We start from the raw sequence: 15,386 nt of genomic DNA, 5'->3' as shown, positions 1-15,386 counted from the left end.
CGACAGTGCGGCACTCCCTCAGTCTTGACCCTCCGACAGTGCGGCACTCCCTCAGTACTGACCCTCCGACATTGCGGCGCACCCTCAGTACTGACTTTCTGACAGTGCTGCACTCCCTCAGTACTGACCCTCCGACAGTGCGGCACTCCCTCAGTACTGACCCTCCGACAGTGCGGCACTCCCTCAGTACTGACCTTCCGACATTGCGGCACTCCCTCAGTACTGACCCTCCAACAGTGCGGCACTCCCTCAGTACTGACCTTCCGACATTGCGGCACTCCCTCAGTACTGACCCTCCGACAGTGCAGCACTCCCTCAGTACTGACCCTCCGACAGTGCAGCACTCCCTCAGTACTGACCCTCCGACAGTGCTGCACTCCCTCAGTACTGACCCTCCGACAGTGCGGCACTCCCTCAGTACTGACCTTCCGACATTGCGGCACTCCCTCAGTACTGATCCTCCGACAGTGCAGCACTCCCTCAGTACTGACCATCCGACAGTGCTGCACTCCCTCAGTACTGACCCTCCGACAGTGCGGCACTCCCTCAGTACTGACCCTCCGACAGTGCGGCGCTCCCTCAGCACTGACCCTCCGACAGTGCTGCGCTCCCTCAGTACTGACCCTCCGACACTGCAGCACTCCCTCAGTACTGACCCTCCGACAGTGCAGCACTCCCTCAGTACTGACCCTCTGACATTGCGGCGCTCCCTCAGTACTGACCCTCCGACAGTGCGGCACTCCCTCAGTACTGACCTTCCGACATTGCGGCACTCCCTCAGTACTGACCCTCCGACAGTGCTGCACTCCCTCAGTACTGACCCTCCGACAGTGCAGCACTCCCTCAGTATTGACCCTCCGACAGTGCTGCACTCCCTCAGTACTGACCCTCCGACAGTGCTGCACTCCCTCAGTACTGACCCTCCGACAGTGCAGCACTCCCTCAGTATTGACCCTCCGACAGTGCGGCACTCCTTCAGTACTGACCCTCCGACAGTGCTGCACTCCCTTAGTACTGACCCTCCGACAGTGCAGCAATCCCTCAGTACTGACCCTCTGACAGTGCTGCACTCCCTCAGTACTGACCCTCCGACAGTGCTGCACTCCCTCAGCACTGACCCTCCGACAGTGCTGCGCTCCCTCAGTACTGACCCTCCGACAGTGCTGCGCTCCCTCAGTACTGACCCTCCGACAGTGCTGCGCTCCCTCAGTACTGACCCTCCGACAGTGCGGCAATCCCTCAGTACTGACCCTCCGACAGTGTGGCACTCCCTCAGTACTGACCCCCCGACAGTGCGGCACTCCCTCAGTACTGACCCTCCGACAGTGTGGCACTCCCTCAGTACTGACCCTCCGACAGTGCGGCACTCCCTCAGTACTGACCCTCCGACAGTGCGACACTCCCTCAGTACTGACCCTCCGACAGTGCGGCACTCCCTCAGTACTGACCCTCCGACAGTGCGGCACTCCCTCAGTCTTGACCCTCCGACAGTGCGGCACTCCCTCAGTACTGACCCTCCGACATTGCGGCGCACCCTCAGTACTGACTTTCTGACAGTGCTGCACTCCCTCAGTACTGACCCTCCGACAGTGCAGCACTCCCTCAGTACTGACACTCCGACAGTGCGGCGCTCCCTCAGTACTGACCCTCCGACAGTGTGGCGCTCCCTCAGTACTGACCCTCCGACACTGCAGCACTCCCTCAGTACTGACCCTCCGACAGTGCAGCACTCCCTCAGTACTGACCCTCTGACATTGCGGCGCTCCCTCAGTACTGACCCTCCGACAGTGCGGCACTCCCTCAGTACTGACCTTCCGACATTGCGGCACTCCCTCAGTACTGACCATCCGACAGTGCTGCACTCCCTCAGTACTGACCCTCCGACAGTGCAGCACTCCCTCAGTACTGACCCTCCGACAGTGCGGCACTCCCTCAGTACTGACCCTCTGACAGTGCAGCACTCCCTCAGTACTGACCCTCTGACAGTGCAGCGCTCCCTCAGTACTGACCCTCTGACAGTGCAGCACTCCCTCAGTACTGACCCTCTGACAGTGCAGCACTCCCTCAGTACTGACCCTCTGACAGTGCAGCACTCCCTCAGGACTGACCCTCCGACAGTGCGGCTCTCCCTCAGTACTGACCCTCCGACAGTGCGGCGCTCCCTCAGTACTGACCCTCCGACAGTGCGGCACTCCCTCAGTACTGACCTTCCGACATTGCGGCACTCCCTCAGTACTGACCCTCCAACAGTGCGGCACTCCCTCAGTACTGACCTTCCGACATTGCGACACTCCCTCAGTACTGACCCTCCGACAGTGCAGCACTCCCTCAGTACTGACCCTCCGACAGTGCAGCACTCCCTCAGTACTGACCCTCCGACAGTGCTGCACTCCCTCAGTACTGACCCTCCGACAGTGCGGCACTCCCTCAGTACTGACCTTCCGACATTGCGGCACTCCCTCAGTACTGATCCTCCGACAGTGCAGCACTCCCTCAGTACTGACCATCCGACAGTGCTGCACTCCCTCAGTACTGACCCTCCGACAGTGCGGCACTCCCTCAGTACTGACCTTACGACATTGCGGCACTCCCTCAGTACTGACCCTCCGACAGTGCGGCACTCCCTCAGTACTGACCCTCCGACAGTGCGGCGCTCCCTCAGTACTGACCCTCCGACAGTGTGGCGCTCCCTCAGTACTGACCCTCCGACACTGCAGCACTCCCTCAGTACTGACCCTCCGACAGTGCAGCACTCCCTCAGTACTGACCCTCTGACATTGCGGCGCTCCCTCAGTACTGACCCTCCGACAGTGCGGCACTCCCTCAGTACTGACCTTCCGACATTGCGGCACTCCCTCAGTACTGACCCTCCGACAGTGCTGCACTCCCTCAGTACTGACCCTCCGACAGTGCAGCACTCCCTCAGTACTGACCCTCCGACAGTGCTGCACTCCCTCAGTACTGACCCTCCGACAGTGCAGCACTCCCTCAGTATTGACCCTCCGACAGTGCGGCACTCCCTCAGTACTGACCCTCCGACAGTGCTGCACTCCCTTAGTACTGACCCTCCGACAGTGCAGCAATCCCTCAGTACTGACCCTCTGACAGTGCTGCACTCCCTCAGTACTGACCCTCCGACAGTGCAGCACTCTCTCAGTACTGACCCTCCGACAGTGCGGCACTCCCTCAGTACTGACCCTCCGACAGTGCTGCACTCCCTCAGCACTGACCCTCCGACAGTGCTGCGCTCCCTCAGTGCTGACCCTCCGACAGTGCTGCGCTCCCTCAGTACTGACCCTCCGACAGTGCTGCGCTCCCTCAGTACTGACCCTCCGACAGTGCGGCAATCCCTCAGTACTGACCCTCCGACAGTGCGGCACTCCCTCAGTACTGACCCCCCGACAGTGCGGCACTCCCTCAGTACTGACCCTCCGACAGTGTGGCACTCCCTCAGTACTGACCCTCCGACAGTGCGGCACTCCCTCAGTACTGACCCTCCGACAGTGCGACACTCCCTCAGTACTAACCCTCCGACAGTGCGGCACTCCCTCAGTACTGACCCTCCGACAGTGCGGCACTCCCTCAGTCTTGACCCTCCGACAGTGCGGCACTCCCTCAGTACTGACCCTCCGACATTGCGGCGCACCCTCAGTACTGACTTTCTGACAGTGCTGCACTCCCTCAGTACTGACCCTCCGACAGTGCAGCACTCCCTCAGTACTGACCCTCTGACATTGCGGCGCTCCCTCAGTACTGACCCTCCGACAGTGCGGCACTCCCTCAGTACTGACCCTCTGACATTGCGGCGCTCCCTCAGTACTGACCCTCTGACAGTGCAGCACTCCCTGAGTACTGACCCTCCGACAGTGCGGCGTTCCCTCAGTACTGACTCTCCGACAGTGTGGCACTCCCTCAGTACTGACCTTTCGACAGTGCGGCACTCCCTCAGTACTGACCCTCTGACAGTGCAGCACTCCCTCAGTACTGACCCTTTGACAGTGCGGCACTCCCTCAGTACTGACCCTCTGACAGTGCGGCGCTCCCTCAGTACTGACCCTTTGACAGTGCAGCACTCCCTCAGTACTGACCCTCCGACAGTGCAGCACTCCCTCAGTACTGACCCTCCGACATTGCGGCACTCCCTCAGTACTGACCCTCTGACAGTGCAGCACTCCCTCAGTACTGACCCTCTGACAGTGCTGCACTCCCTCAGTACTGACCCTCCGACAGTGCAGCACTCCCTCAGTACTGACCCTCCCACATTGCGGCGCTCCCTCAGTACTGACTCTCCGACAATGCGGCACGCCCTCAGTTCTGACTCTCCGACAGTGTGATATTCTCGTGCTATGACACTGAAATGTCAGCTCGGAGTATGGGCTCACGTCTCTGGAGTATGGTTTAAACCCACTGAACCATGGCTGATATTTTAAGCAAGATCAAAATGGTTACAACACAGAAGTGGACAAGTGGCAGATGTAATTTAATGCAGAGAAGTGTGAAGTGATTCATTTTGGTAGGAAGAACGCAGTGAGACAATATAAAAGAAAAGGTGCAATTCAAAAGTGCGTACAGGAGCAGAGGGCATTAGAGGGAGTTGTTACGACTGACCGCTCAAGACAAAGACCCCAGTCAAAATATATGATTCTGATTGTGGTGGAAGAAATGCACTGTTGATTCAGTCCCGCCCCTCCACAGATCGCCTGACATATCATTTTCAACTTTCCAAATTAAAGTAATCCACAGCCACATTGACCATCCACCAACCCCTGAATGAGGCTAAGCACACCAGGTGTCTTTAGATCAACAAATTAACTGTTTAATTAGAAAAAATTAAACAAGATTTAAATGAGAAAAATTAGTGTCCTTGCAGATTAACGCTCCTGCCAAAGTGGAATCTTCCAACGTGGAACAGTTGCTTGAAGTCCTAGCAGCCGTCCAATGGGGACAAAAAGGTTCTTCAACAGTAGGACAGTCAATAGTCTAATTCAGCAGTTGAATTGATGCTTTTCTTTTCCAGTGATGAACTTCAGCAATTACAGTTCAGTAGTTAAAGGAATTGGTTGTTTTCTCTTAAGAAATTAATCTGGCTTCGCTTTTCAGAATTGTGAGAATATAATAAATAGGGTTTAAATAAACTGAAAGAGCTCTCTTTCTTTCAGTACATGCTGGTCCAGCTGTCTGTCTGTGTCTCTTCGTGTCTCAAAAGCCAGTTTTTCAGCTAGTTTCAAAAGTCAGTTGGCAATATTGTATCTTTGTCCTTGTTCTCCGAATGGCTGTATCTGACGGCAACGAGAATGCACTCTTTGACTCAGTCCCTGGAGCTTGCTGCCTTAAAGCAGTACTGATCCTTTTCCAGCCTTAAAGGCACACCGCATACACCGGAAAAGAAAATTACAGGATCATAACATAGTGCAAAAAAAGATTCACATGAATGGTTCCAAGGATGAGGAGGTTCAGTTACATTGACAGATTGGAGAAGTTGGGACAGATTACCTTGGGGAAGAGAAAGTTGAGAGGAGATTTGATAGAGGTGTTCAAAATCATGAGGCATCTGGGCAGATAGGGAAAAACCGTTCTCATTGGTAAAAGGATGAAGAACCAGAGGACACCAATTTAAGGTAATTGGCATAAGAAACAATCATGACATGAGGAAGAACATTTCACGCAGCGAGTGGTTGGGATCTGGAATATACTGTCTGAGAGTGTGTTGGAGGCAGGTTCAATCAAGGTATTCAAGAGGGAATTAGACTGTTATATGAAAAGGACGAATGTGCAGGGTTATGAGAAGGCAGGGAAATGGCAATAGGTGAAATGCTCATTCAGAGAGCTGGTACAGACATGATTGGCGGAATGGCCTCATCGGCTTTAACAATTCTGTGAAAGGTCTGTCAGCCTTTGAAAGAGGAAAGACAGAGATTAAACCTGGAAAGAGGGAACAGAGGAAAGAATCGCCCAGATATTCCTGGGTGGCTGGATCTGTGACCCAGTCTCACTGCAAATCAGAACCAAGAACGGGAGGCCGTTAAAACTCACGGCCCCTCCAGGAAAGTAGAAATAATTCATATTTTTCTATTGTTTTTGTTTGTCTCCATTCTTTATTGTTACTCCGCTCTTTTGCAGCTTGCTCATTCCCTGCACTGCTCACAATTTCATTCATTCATTCATTCCTCCACCCCCTGCTACTGTATGTCTGTCTGATGTGTCCCCTCCTCCTTGCTTTGTACACTGTGCTCCAATCACACGCCCCGGTCAGTTTCATACCAAATAAGGAGATGAGAGTACAGCAATCAGTCAGATAGTCAGGCACACTTGCCTCCTCCTTACTAATCAGCAGAGACTTAACCCTGTGCGTCTCTGGCCAGTCCCAAACCAATCCCTCACAAACTGATCACAGAGGAAAAACATTCACATATACAGCAGCTGTGACTCAGTGGGTAACACTCTCATCTCTGAATTAGAAGGTGCTGAGTTCAAGCCCCACTCCAGAGACTTCAGCACATAATCCAGGCTGATCTAGTCTTTCAGATGAGGCATTAAACCAAGTCCCTTTCTGCCCTCTTAGGTGGATATAAAAAGAACAATGGGGTGTTTACTCTGGAGCCAATGTTTATCCCTCAATTAACATCACTTAAAAAATTATCTGCTCATTATTGCATTGTTGTTTGTGAGACTTTTCTCTGTGCAATTTGGCTGTTGCATATTCTTTATTACAACAGCAGTTACGCTTCAAAAGTACTTCATTGGCTGTAAATGAACTCGATGGGCCGAATAGCCCCCTTCTGTGACTCTAAAACTCTTCGGGAAGTCCTGAGGTCATGAAAGGTGCTATAGAAATGCAAGTCTTTGTGAAAGAAACAAACTCCTAGTCAACGCAGCTCAAATGCAGTCTTATTTAATCCCAATTTCTCCCTGCACTCCCAAAGTACAAACACTAGCTGAGGTCTGGTTCCATGGGTATCAGGTGCCCTCCGTTCAGCTAAGTAGCTATTCTTCATGTGTGGGCCTCGACAATGGATTTTAGCAGGGTATTTGAAAATGAGGACATCATAGCTGAGACTGATTCTCTGCACCCTGCACTTGAGCAGGTAAAAACAATGTCAGTCACGGTCCTAACTCCTGACCATTGCTCAAGACCCCTGCTCAGAAACAAGTGACTGGATGTGAGCTGAAATCAACATCGGGCTTTGCTGTGATGCCCCCAATGACGAAATAGCCAGTTAATCCTCACTATCTAGGCCCTCACAGAAGAAAAAAAGAACTTGCACTTATATACACCTGCCACAACCTCAGACATCCCAAAGTGCTTTACAGGCAACGGAGTATCAATATATTATTTAATTGCAATGTTGGAAACGTGGCATACAATTTGTGCACAGCAAGCTCCCACAAACATCAATGTGATAATGATCTGCTTCACTGGAGTTGGTTCAGGGATATTGTCCTAGGACACCAGGGAGAACTCCCCTACTCTTCTTCAAAATAGTGCCATGGAATCTTTTACGCTCATCCAAGAGAGCAGACAGGGCCTCAGTTTAGTGTCTTATCCAAAAGATGGAGATTCCTACAGTGCAGCTCTCCTTCAGTACTGCACTAAAGTGTTGACCTGGATTATGTGCTCACATCTCTGGAGTGGGACTTGAACCCACAATCTGTGACTCAGAGGCAAGAGTGCTACCCACTGAGCCGTGGCTGACACCTTAAAAAGAAATGGGGTAAGAATGGATCTGACCCAGATAAATTGGAATCAAAGGTTTGCAGGCAAAACAGTAACTGAACAATGGGCTGCCTTTAAAGAAGAGATAGTTCGGGCACAGTCAAGGTACATTCCCATGAAGGGGAAAGGTAAGGTGAACAAATCCAGAGCTCCCTGGATGATGAAAGAGATAGAGATTAAGGTGAATAAGAAAAAGTGTGCTGATGACAAATGTCAGATTGATAATACACAGAGGAGAAGCGAATAAGAGAAGTAAAGAAGGAATCTGAAAGGAAACTGGCAGCTAATATAAAAGGGAATCCAAAAGCCTTCTATGGGCATATTAATAGTAAAAGGGTGGTTAAAGGAGGAGTGGGCCAAATAGGGCCCACAAAGAGAATTTACACATGGAGGCAAGAGGCATAGAAGATGATGCTGTGCAAGTCATGGTGAAAGAGGAGGTAATTCAGACAATTGAAGGGTTTAAAATTGATGAGGAGGAGGGATTGGATAGGCTAGCTGTACTTAAAGTTGATAAGGCACCAGGACCGGATGAGATGCATCCAAGGTGACTGAGGGAAGTGAGCGTAGAGTAGAGACACTGGCCATCATTTTCCAGTCTTAGGCTCAGGGGTGGTGCCAGAGGACTGGAGAATTGTAAATGTTACATCCGTGTTCAAGAAAAGGTGCAAAGATAAGCCCAGCAACTACGGGCCAGTCAGTTTAACATCGGTGGTGGGGAAGGTTCTAGAAACTTCAGTGACGTGAATAAATTGGAGAAGTTGGGACTGTTTTCCTTGGAGAAAAGGTTAAGAAGTGATTTGATAGAGGTGTTCAAAATCATGAGTGGTCTGGACAGAGTAGATAGGGAAAAACTGTTCCCATTGGTGGAAGGATGGAGAACCAGAGAACACAGATTTAAGGTAATTGACAAAAGAAGCAATAGTGACACAAGAAAAAACTTTTCACACAGTGAGCGGTTAGGATCTGGAATGCACTGCCTGAGTGTGTGGTGGATGCAAGTTCAATCAAGGCAGTCAAGAGGGAATTGGATTATTATCTGAAAAGGAAGAATGTGCACGGCTACCGGGAGAAAGTGGGGAAGTGGCTCGAGGTAAATTGCTGTTTCAGAGAGCCAGCGCAGACATGATGGGCTGAATGGCTTCCTTCTGTGTTGTAACAGTTCTGTGATGCTGAAAATAAAGGGCACTTAAATGAAGTGCTGAAGGGCTACCAGCACTGGTGGAGCCTGAACCTAAACTGTCTGTTGAATAAATGGTGCTGCACTAGTGAAGGGAGGGCAAGGCCAAGTGTAGTAGTCAGTTGAAGCAGGATTAGAGGGCAGGGAATAATTGGCCCAGGGTGCACAGTCCCTATTTTAATCATATATTAAATCCAACTTTTAAAGAATTTCTGTGTCCCTATTTATAATGGCAACTGCCTACGTAAACATGTCACACTATAATTATATCCTCTTGCCAGTGGTGGCCCTGCAGCACCCCTCCCCACCCCTCCCCACCCCTCCCCACCCCAACCTCCTATGCCCACTGGATGTAATCACAATTTGACCATTTTACAATGGCAGTTTTCATTAAAATTGTGGACATAGGAACTTATAATGGAAAAGTTGAAAACAATTGTGTCCAGACAAAGGGTTTTTAATGTGTAATAGGCGGTCCAGACATTGGGCACATAACAGAGACAGGATGCAGGCTTAGTTTTACTCATTTTAATTTAATTGTATTAAAATCACAGCTTCAAAAAAATCATTGGAAATAAAGATGGATCAGGATCTGACAGCACTGGGGAGTGGGAGACCCAGAGACTAATAGTGGAAATATTAGCCCATCATTTCTTTTTGCCCTGAGTTACATTTTGTTTTCTCCGCATTGTTCTGTGAGCCACAGAATGTCAGGGCACCCTTAGAACTAACAGCAAGGCTGTGATTGTGAAAGAGGCTGTAGTCTGTTTCTTTAGGCTAATACAAGGCCGTGCTTGAACAAACAGACAGTAACAGAGCTGACAGAACTCAATAGCACCTTAAAAACACTGAGCAGGTTAGAAGCATCAGATAAAACATTCAGGCCACACAAACCCCTACACTGAGGAACTGATGTTTGATTAAATGAGATATGGCCCTCCTCTGAGGAGGATCAGGAGTCATACCTTACATTGCCACACAGTCGGTTAATGGGTTTCTCACCCTCCCCTTTACAAAGCTCAGAATATCACAAGTTCATTGCAACATTTCCCTCCCGCTGAAATTTTTACAACTAGATATTGAGACTAGGTTGACACTCAATGGTCAGGCCCATTATTCCCCCATGTAGTTTCTGTCCTGCAGCACCTGTATTAGATCCTCACAAGGACAATACCCATTTGCTTCCACATACAAGGGCAGGATAGGGGGCACAGGGAGGGCAGGTGGGACAGGCTAGGGACCGAGGGGCAGGTGGGGCAAAGAAAAGTTGAGGCTAGGAGGATGGCTAGGGAGGGATCAGGTGCAAGCAGTGGGTGGTTGGTTGGAGGATAGGGTACAAGGGCAGGGGTGGAAAGGGGACGGCTGGAGTTCTGAGGATTTGTTCACTGCTGATTAAAATTGATTGAAAATCTTAAAGGCTAAGACTCCATGTCAGAGATTACTACCCATCTTAAGAATTTTAACACATTTCTAGACAGCTTCTTTAAAAATTGCATACACGGGAGCCCTGGAAGCAGGCAGACTGTCCTGATGCTGGGTAGTGGAGAGAATACTGACACACAACTCAGGATTTGTATTTGGGGAGTTTTCAGGGCAGCCCCACCTCTGCAGCAGCGACTGATGGGCTTCCTCCACCAACTCCAAAACAAATAACTGAACTTGTTGCATTGTGCAGCTAACTTCAGTTTGTAACATAGGCACTGCATTGAAACATGTGGGTCCCATGACCCGCCACAGACAATCGTGTCCTCAAACCAAGCTCAGCAGGATGAGGTGGAATCATAGGCTCCTCCCTTCCAGACAGGAGAACGTGAGCCTGGGCCACCAGACTCCTCTATTCCTGCAGTTCCTGCTGGGGGTCAACCCAAAGATAAGCTTGCAGTGAAGCCAAGTGACCTTTGCTGGCTTGCTCATGGTCTTCCATAGGGACAAGGAGGAGAATCACCAAGACACAAGGTTATATACCAGCAAGGTTCACATTAGACTCCTCCTATACGGAGGTTGGCTGCCTGATGTCAGTGGAGATTCAGTGTGCATTTGATCCGACTGCTTGCAGAGGTCCCTCAGTTCCTTTATCTCTTCCAGAACCTGCTTGGCCTGGCTCCAGTTGGACAGAGCCTCAGCGAGTAGCCGCTCTGTCTCGTGAAGGGTGCTCTGGACATCTGATTTCCTTGTAGAGTCTCTGTTCTGTCTCTTCCGGCTCCCGTGGCTGCCAGCCTCCAACAAGAGCTGCTGAGTTCTCTCCAGTTTCAGTGCAATGAGTTCCTTGACCTGCCCCAGTTGCTCCCGCTGTGTGCTGCCCAACTGGACCTCAAAACCTTTCCTTAATGCAGACCTCTGCGCAGATCCCGCTCGCGACAGGATTTCCTCCGACGCACACTTGTTTAGCTCCGCAAAGCATAATTTCTTTGGGATCTCTGGCGAGGAGGTCCCCTCCTGATCCAGAGAGGTGGCAGATTCCCTCTGCCAGCCATCCCCTTTCTTTTGCAGGCTGCCCTTCCGGGAGGAATGCACTTTTTCCGTCACCCTGTCTCCCTTCTCCAAGGTTTTGGTAGAGGTTTCGTAGTTCGATTTGGGGTGGCTGGCACTAAGCTGGTTGGTGCAGAAGCTGTCCGTGCATGTCCCGGCGGCTTGATGGTCCAGGGCTGCATCCTCCTCCTGGATCAGGTCGAGGGTCAGCATGCCATCAGATGTGGAGGTGGAAGCCTGTGGACACCAGACAAACACTTCATATTCAGAACAAGTCTTGCTGAGGCCACATATGTCATTGTTTTTACACTAATCTGTCCACCCCCAGCACCTCACCCAAGTGCCCAGATAGTGAGTGGTAGCAGGCTATTCAACTACAGAGGGCACTGTAGCCCAACCTGACTCTGCCATCTCCAACATCCACACACACAAATTACAACATGGAAACATGCCATTCGGCCCAACCAGTCTGTGTTGCTGTTTATCCTCCACACACGCAGCATCCTAATCCCACCAGCCCATTTCCCCTTCAATGACCTTTCCACTCTGCTTAAATGTGGATATGTTCCACCAGGGGTCACTGGATAGTAATCAGGTGCAGGAACCCTGCTCATCAATCCCTACCTTGCCAGGGGCCCTGAAGCTAATTGTAATGCCTCAGATGTCAGCCATCTGAGATTATCTGACTCAGCAGGGAAGAAATCTGATACCTGCTGCTCAGTGCCTATACCAACTGAACCAAGGGGCTGCTCCCAAATTCGCTCTATTGCCCCACTCCACCCCACCCCTGATTCTAGTCTCTCCCCCAGTTTCTGAAGGCTGAAAGCTGGCAGTAAGACAGAACTGCCTCTAATGCCAAGGTTGATCAATGTGAGGAACCAACTTCATCTGAGTCTGAAATTAAATTCACATCTTGATAAGCAGCATTACAGACAGGAGTCCAGGTGTCAAAGGCAATGTACCCTCTAAATTTTTTTGGGGAGTGCGCAAAAAGTGTGTGTACATATGGGTGGGGGAGATTGTTCCCTGTATGTGTGTGGTTGGGGGGAACTCGATACCTGTGTGTGTGGTATGTGTCTGACTGGGAGGAGCTCAGTCCCTGTAGATGTGTGTGTGTGTGTGCGTGCATGCACGTGGCCACGCTCACATGGCAACTTAAAGGGACCAACTTGTGCATGGCCCATGTGGGAACTTTTGGATTGCTGCACAGTTTAGAGGGGCCATTTGACACAGGCTGTTTGGAATTCTAGGTTTAAGGCCTTGGCCTAATTCCTTCAGCCAGCAGTCAAACCTCCCGAGGCACCACAGGCCTCCATCTGAGAAGGTTGAATCCCTCTCTACTGAAAGATTTCCAGGGGCCAAGTCTCCAACATTATCCTAACTACAGCCCAACATTGCTCTGACTATCGCAACATTGCAAGTTGAAGAAGAGGGAACCCACTCACCACAGCCATCAGGTGCCCGCGAGTAGGCGGCCGACGGGAATGCTGGATTTTCACTCGATCTCGAGTTGGGTGGGCGAGAAAGCTTTCCTCATCAACAGTCACCTGTAATTAAACACACGAGTGAGATCCATGCTCCGTGATGCGCACACCACATCGAGCCTGCACATACAGGAACCAAGCCCCACACACAGACACAGGAGCACATGCACATACACACACATATATATCTACAGGGACTGAGCTCCTCCCAGCCAGACACATACCACACAAACACACAGGGATCGAGTTCCCCCCAACCACACACATCCAGGGAACAATCTCCCCCACCCACATGTACACACACAGGAACTGAGCCTTGCACACACACACACACACACACAACAATCGAGCTCACCCCCCAACTCCCCCCTGCTAACACACACACAGGAACCAGGCTCCCTTTACCCACACATACAGGGACCAATCTCCCCCACCCACACATACACACACAGGAACCAAGCCCCACACACAGACTAGGATCTACACACACACAAGAACCGAGCTTCCCCTACCCACACAGACACAAACTGAGCCGTGTATGGCCATGGGCCCTACACACACACACACGAGTGCAGAGGCACGCAATCACAGGGAGCAAGAAATAATGGGGGCTTGTAGGAAAGGTGCTGCAATAATCGTGGGCAATTTTAATCTTCAAGAGATTGGACTAATCAAATTGGCAAAGGTAGCCTGCAGGATGAGTTCATCGAGTGTATTAGAACAATATGTTCTGGAACCAACCTGACAGCAGGCTATTTTAGACCTGGTAATGTGTAATGAAGTGGTTGGTATCCTTCCATCTATGAAAAATGATGCACAGCAAACAATCCATTTAGGTGGGGTGTCTTCTCGGTGCACCTTTGTTGATGGCTGTGAAGGCCAATTCTTGAGAGGCAGGTTCTGCCATAAAGCTGCCACATTTGTGATTTTGTCCTGCCAGCATATATCCATAATGCGCCACAGGCAGCGAAGATGGAAATGATTGAGTTTGTTTTCCTGGTAGCTGTAAGTCGCCCATGTTTCACGGCCATACAGCAAGGTGCTGAGAACACAGGCCTTATAAACTGTCAGCTTGTTCCTCAGGGTCAGCTTGGTGTTATCCCATGCGTGTTTTGCAAGATAGACAAAGGTGGTAGCTGCTTTCCCTAAGTGGGTATCAAGCTCTGCATCAAGGGACAGATTGCATTTCACCGTGGACCCAAGGTAGCAGAATTTGCTAACCAGTTCCAGTGAGGTGTTACTTAGTGAGATGGGATTGTTAAATATAAAGGATCCCCTGGGCAAGTGTGATCATAACCTGGTTGAATTTCACATTCATTTTGAGGGTGAGAAGTTTGGGTCTGAAACTAGTGTCTTAAATAAAGGCAATTACAAGGGTATGAAGACAGTTGCCTAAAGTGGATTTGGAAAATAAGTTAAAAGTTAAGGTAGTAGAGAAGTAGTGGCAGCAATTTAAGGAGATATTTCATAACTCTCAATTAAGATATATTCCATTAAGAAAAGAAGACTATGAGAAGGATGCACCATCCGTGCCTACTAAAGAAGTTAAGAATGGTATCAAATTGAAAGAAAATGCTGCCAGAAGATTAGAAAACTTTAGAAACCAGCAAAGGATGACTAAAAAAAAAATAAAGAGGGAGGAATTATAGTAGGAGAGCAAACTGGCAAGAAATATAAAAACACAGACATTTAAGGCTATTACAAATATATTTTTAAAAAATAGTTGAAGTAAGTGTTGGTCCCTTAGAGGATTTAAAGTCCACCTGTGCTGTGGTGGGATTTGTCCCCTTGTCCCCAGGGCATTAGCCTAGGCCTCTAGATTACTAGTTCAATGAAATTACCACTACACCACCCACTCTCTTGATATGGCACCTTATTGAATGCCTTTTGGAAATCCCAATACCAGGATGTTGCCTGGTATGGAGGGCGCTAGCTATGAAGAGAGGTTGAGTAGATTAGGATTATTTTCATTAGAAAGACGGAGGTTGAGGGGGGACCTGATTGAGGTGTACAAAATCATGAGAGGTATAGACAGGGTGGATAGCAAGAAGCTTTTTCCCAGAGTGGGGGATTCAATTACTAGGGGTCACGAGTTCAAAGTGAGAGGGGAAAAGTTTAGGGGGGATATACGTGGAAAGTTCTTTACGCAGAGGGTGGTGGGTGCCTGGAACGCGTTGCCAGCGGAGGTGGTAGACGCGGGCACGATAGCGTCTTTTAAGATGTATCTAGACAGATACATGAATGGGCAGGAAGCAAAGAGATACAGACCCTTAGAAAATAGGCGACATGTTTAGATAGAGGATCTGGATTGGCGCAGGCTTGGAGGGCCGAAGGGCCTGTTCCTGTGCTGTAATTTTCTTTGTTCTTTTGTTTACTACATCTATTGGTTCCCCTTTATCCATCCTGCTCGCTACATCCTCGAACAACTCTAATAAATTTATCAAACATGATTACCTTTTCATAAAACCCTGGAGGGAATTAATAATGGAACTGAAGGAAATTGCAGAGACTTTGAACAAGTATTAGAAGACACAAAAAG

The 15,386-nt window shown here is 49.9% G+C and overlaps 1 protein-coding gene across 2 annotated transcripts in view; it reads right to left on the bottom strand.

Moving 5' to 3' along the window:
* Positions 1-9,330: 9,330 nt before the first annotated feature.
* The window catches only part of LOC137356723 (pleckstrin homology domain-containing family O member 1-like), a 33,329-nt gene continuing 27,273 nt past the window's right edge, over positions 9,331-15,386 (bottom strand). For both annotated transcript variants that reach the window (XM_068022445.1, XM_068022446.1), the window contains exons 5-6: positions 12,809-12,910; positions 9,331-11,600 (exon numbers count right to left, since the gene is read on the bottom strand). In XM_068022445.1, coding sequence (XP_067878546.1) covers positions 10,869-11,600; positions 12,809-12,910 — 834 coding nt within the window. In that variant the 3' untranslated portion in view covers positions 9,331-10,868. The remainder of the gene's footprint in view (positions 11,601-12,808; positions 12,911-15,386) is intronic.

This window comes from Heterodontus francisci, chromosome 46, assembly GCF_036365525.1.
Source record: "Heterodontus francisci isolate sHetFra1 chromosome 46, sHetFra1.hap1, whole genome shotgun sequence".
NCBI lineage: Eukaryota > Metazoa > Chordata > Chondrichthyes > Heterodontiformes > Heterodontidae > Heterodontus > Heterodontus francisci.
This window is presented reverse-complemented; position numbering and strand designations above follow the sequence as displayed.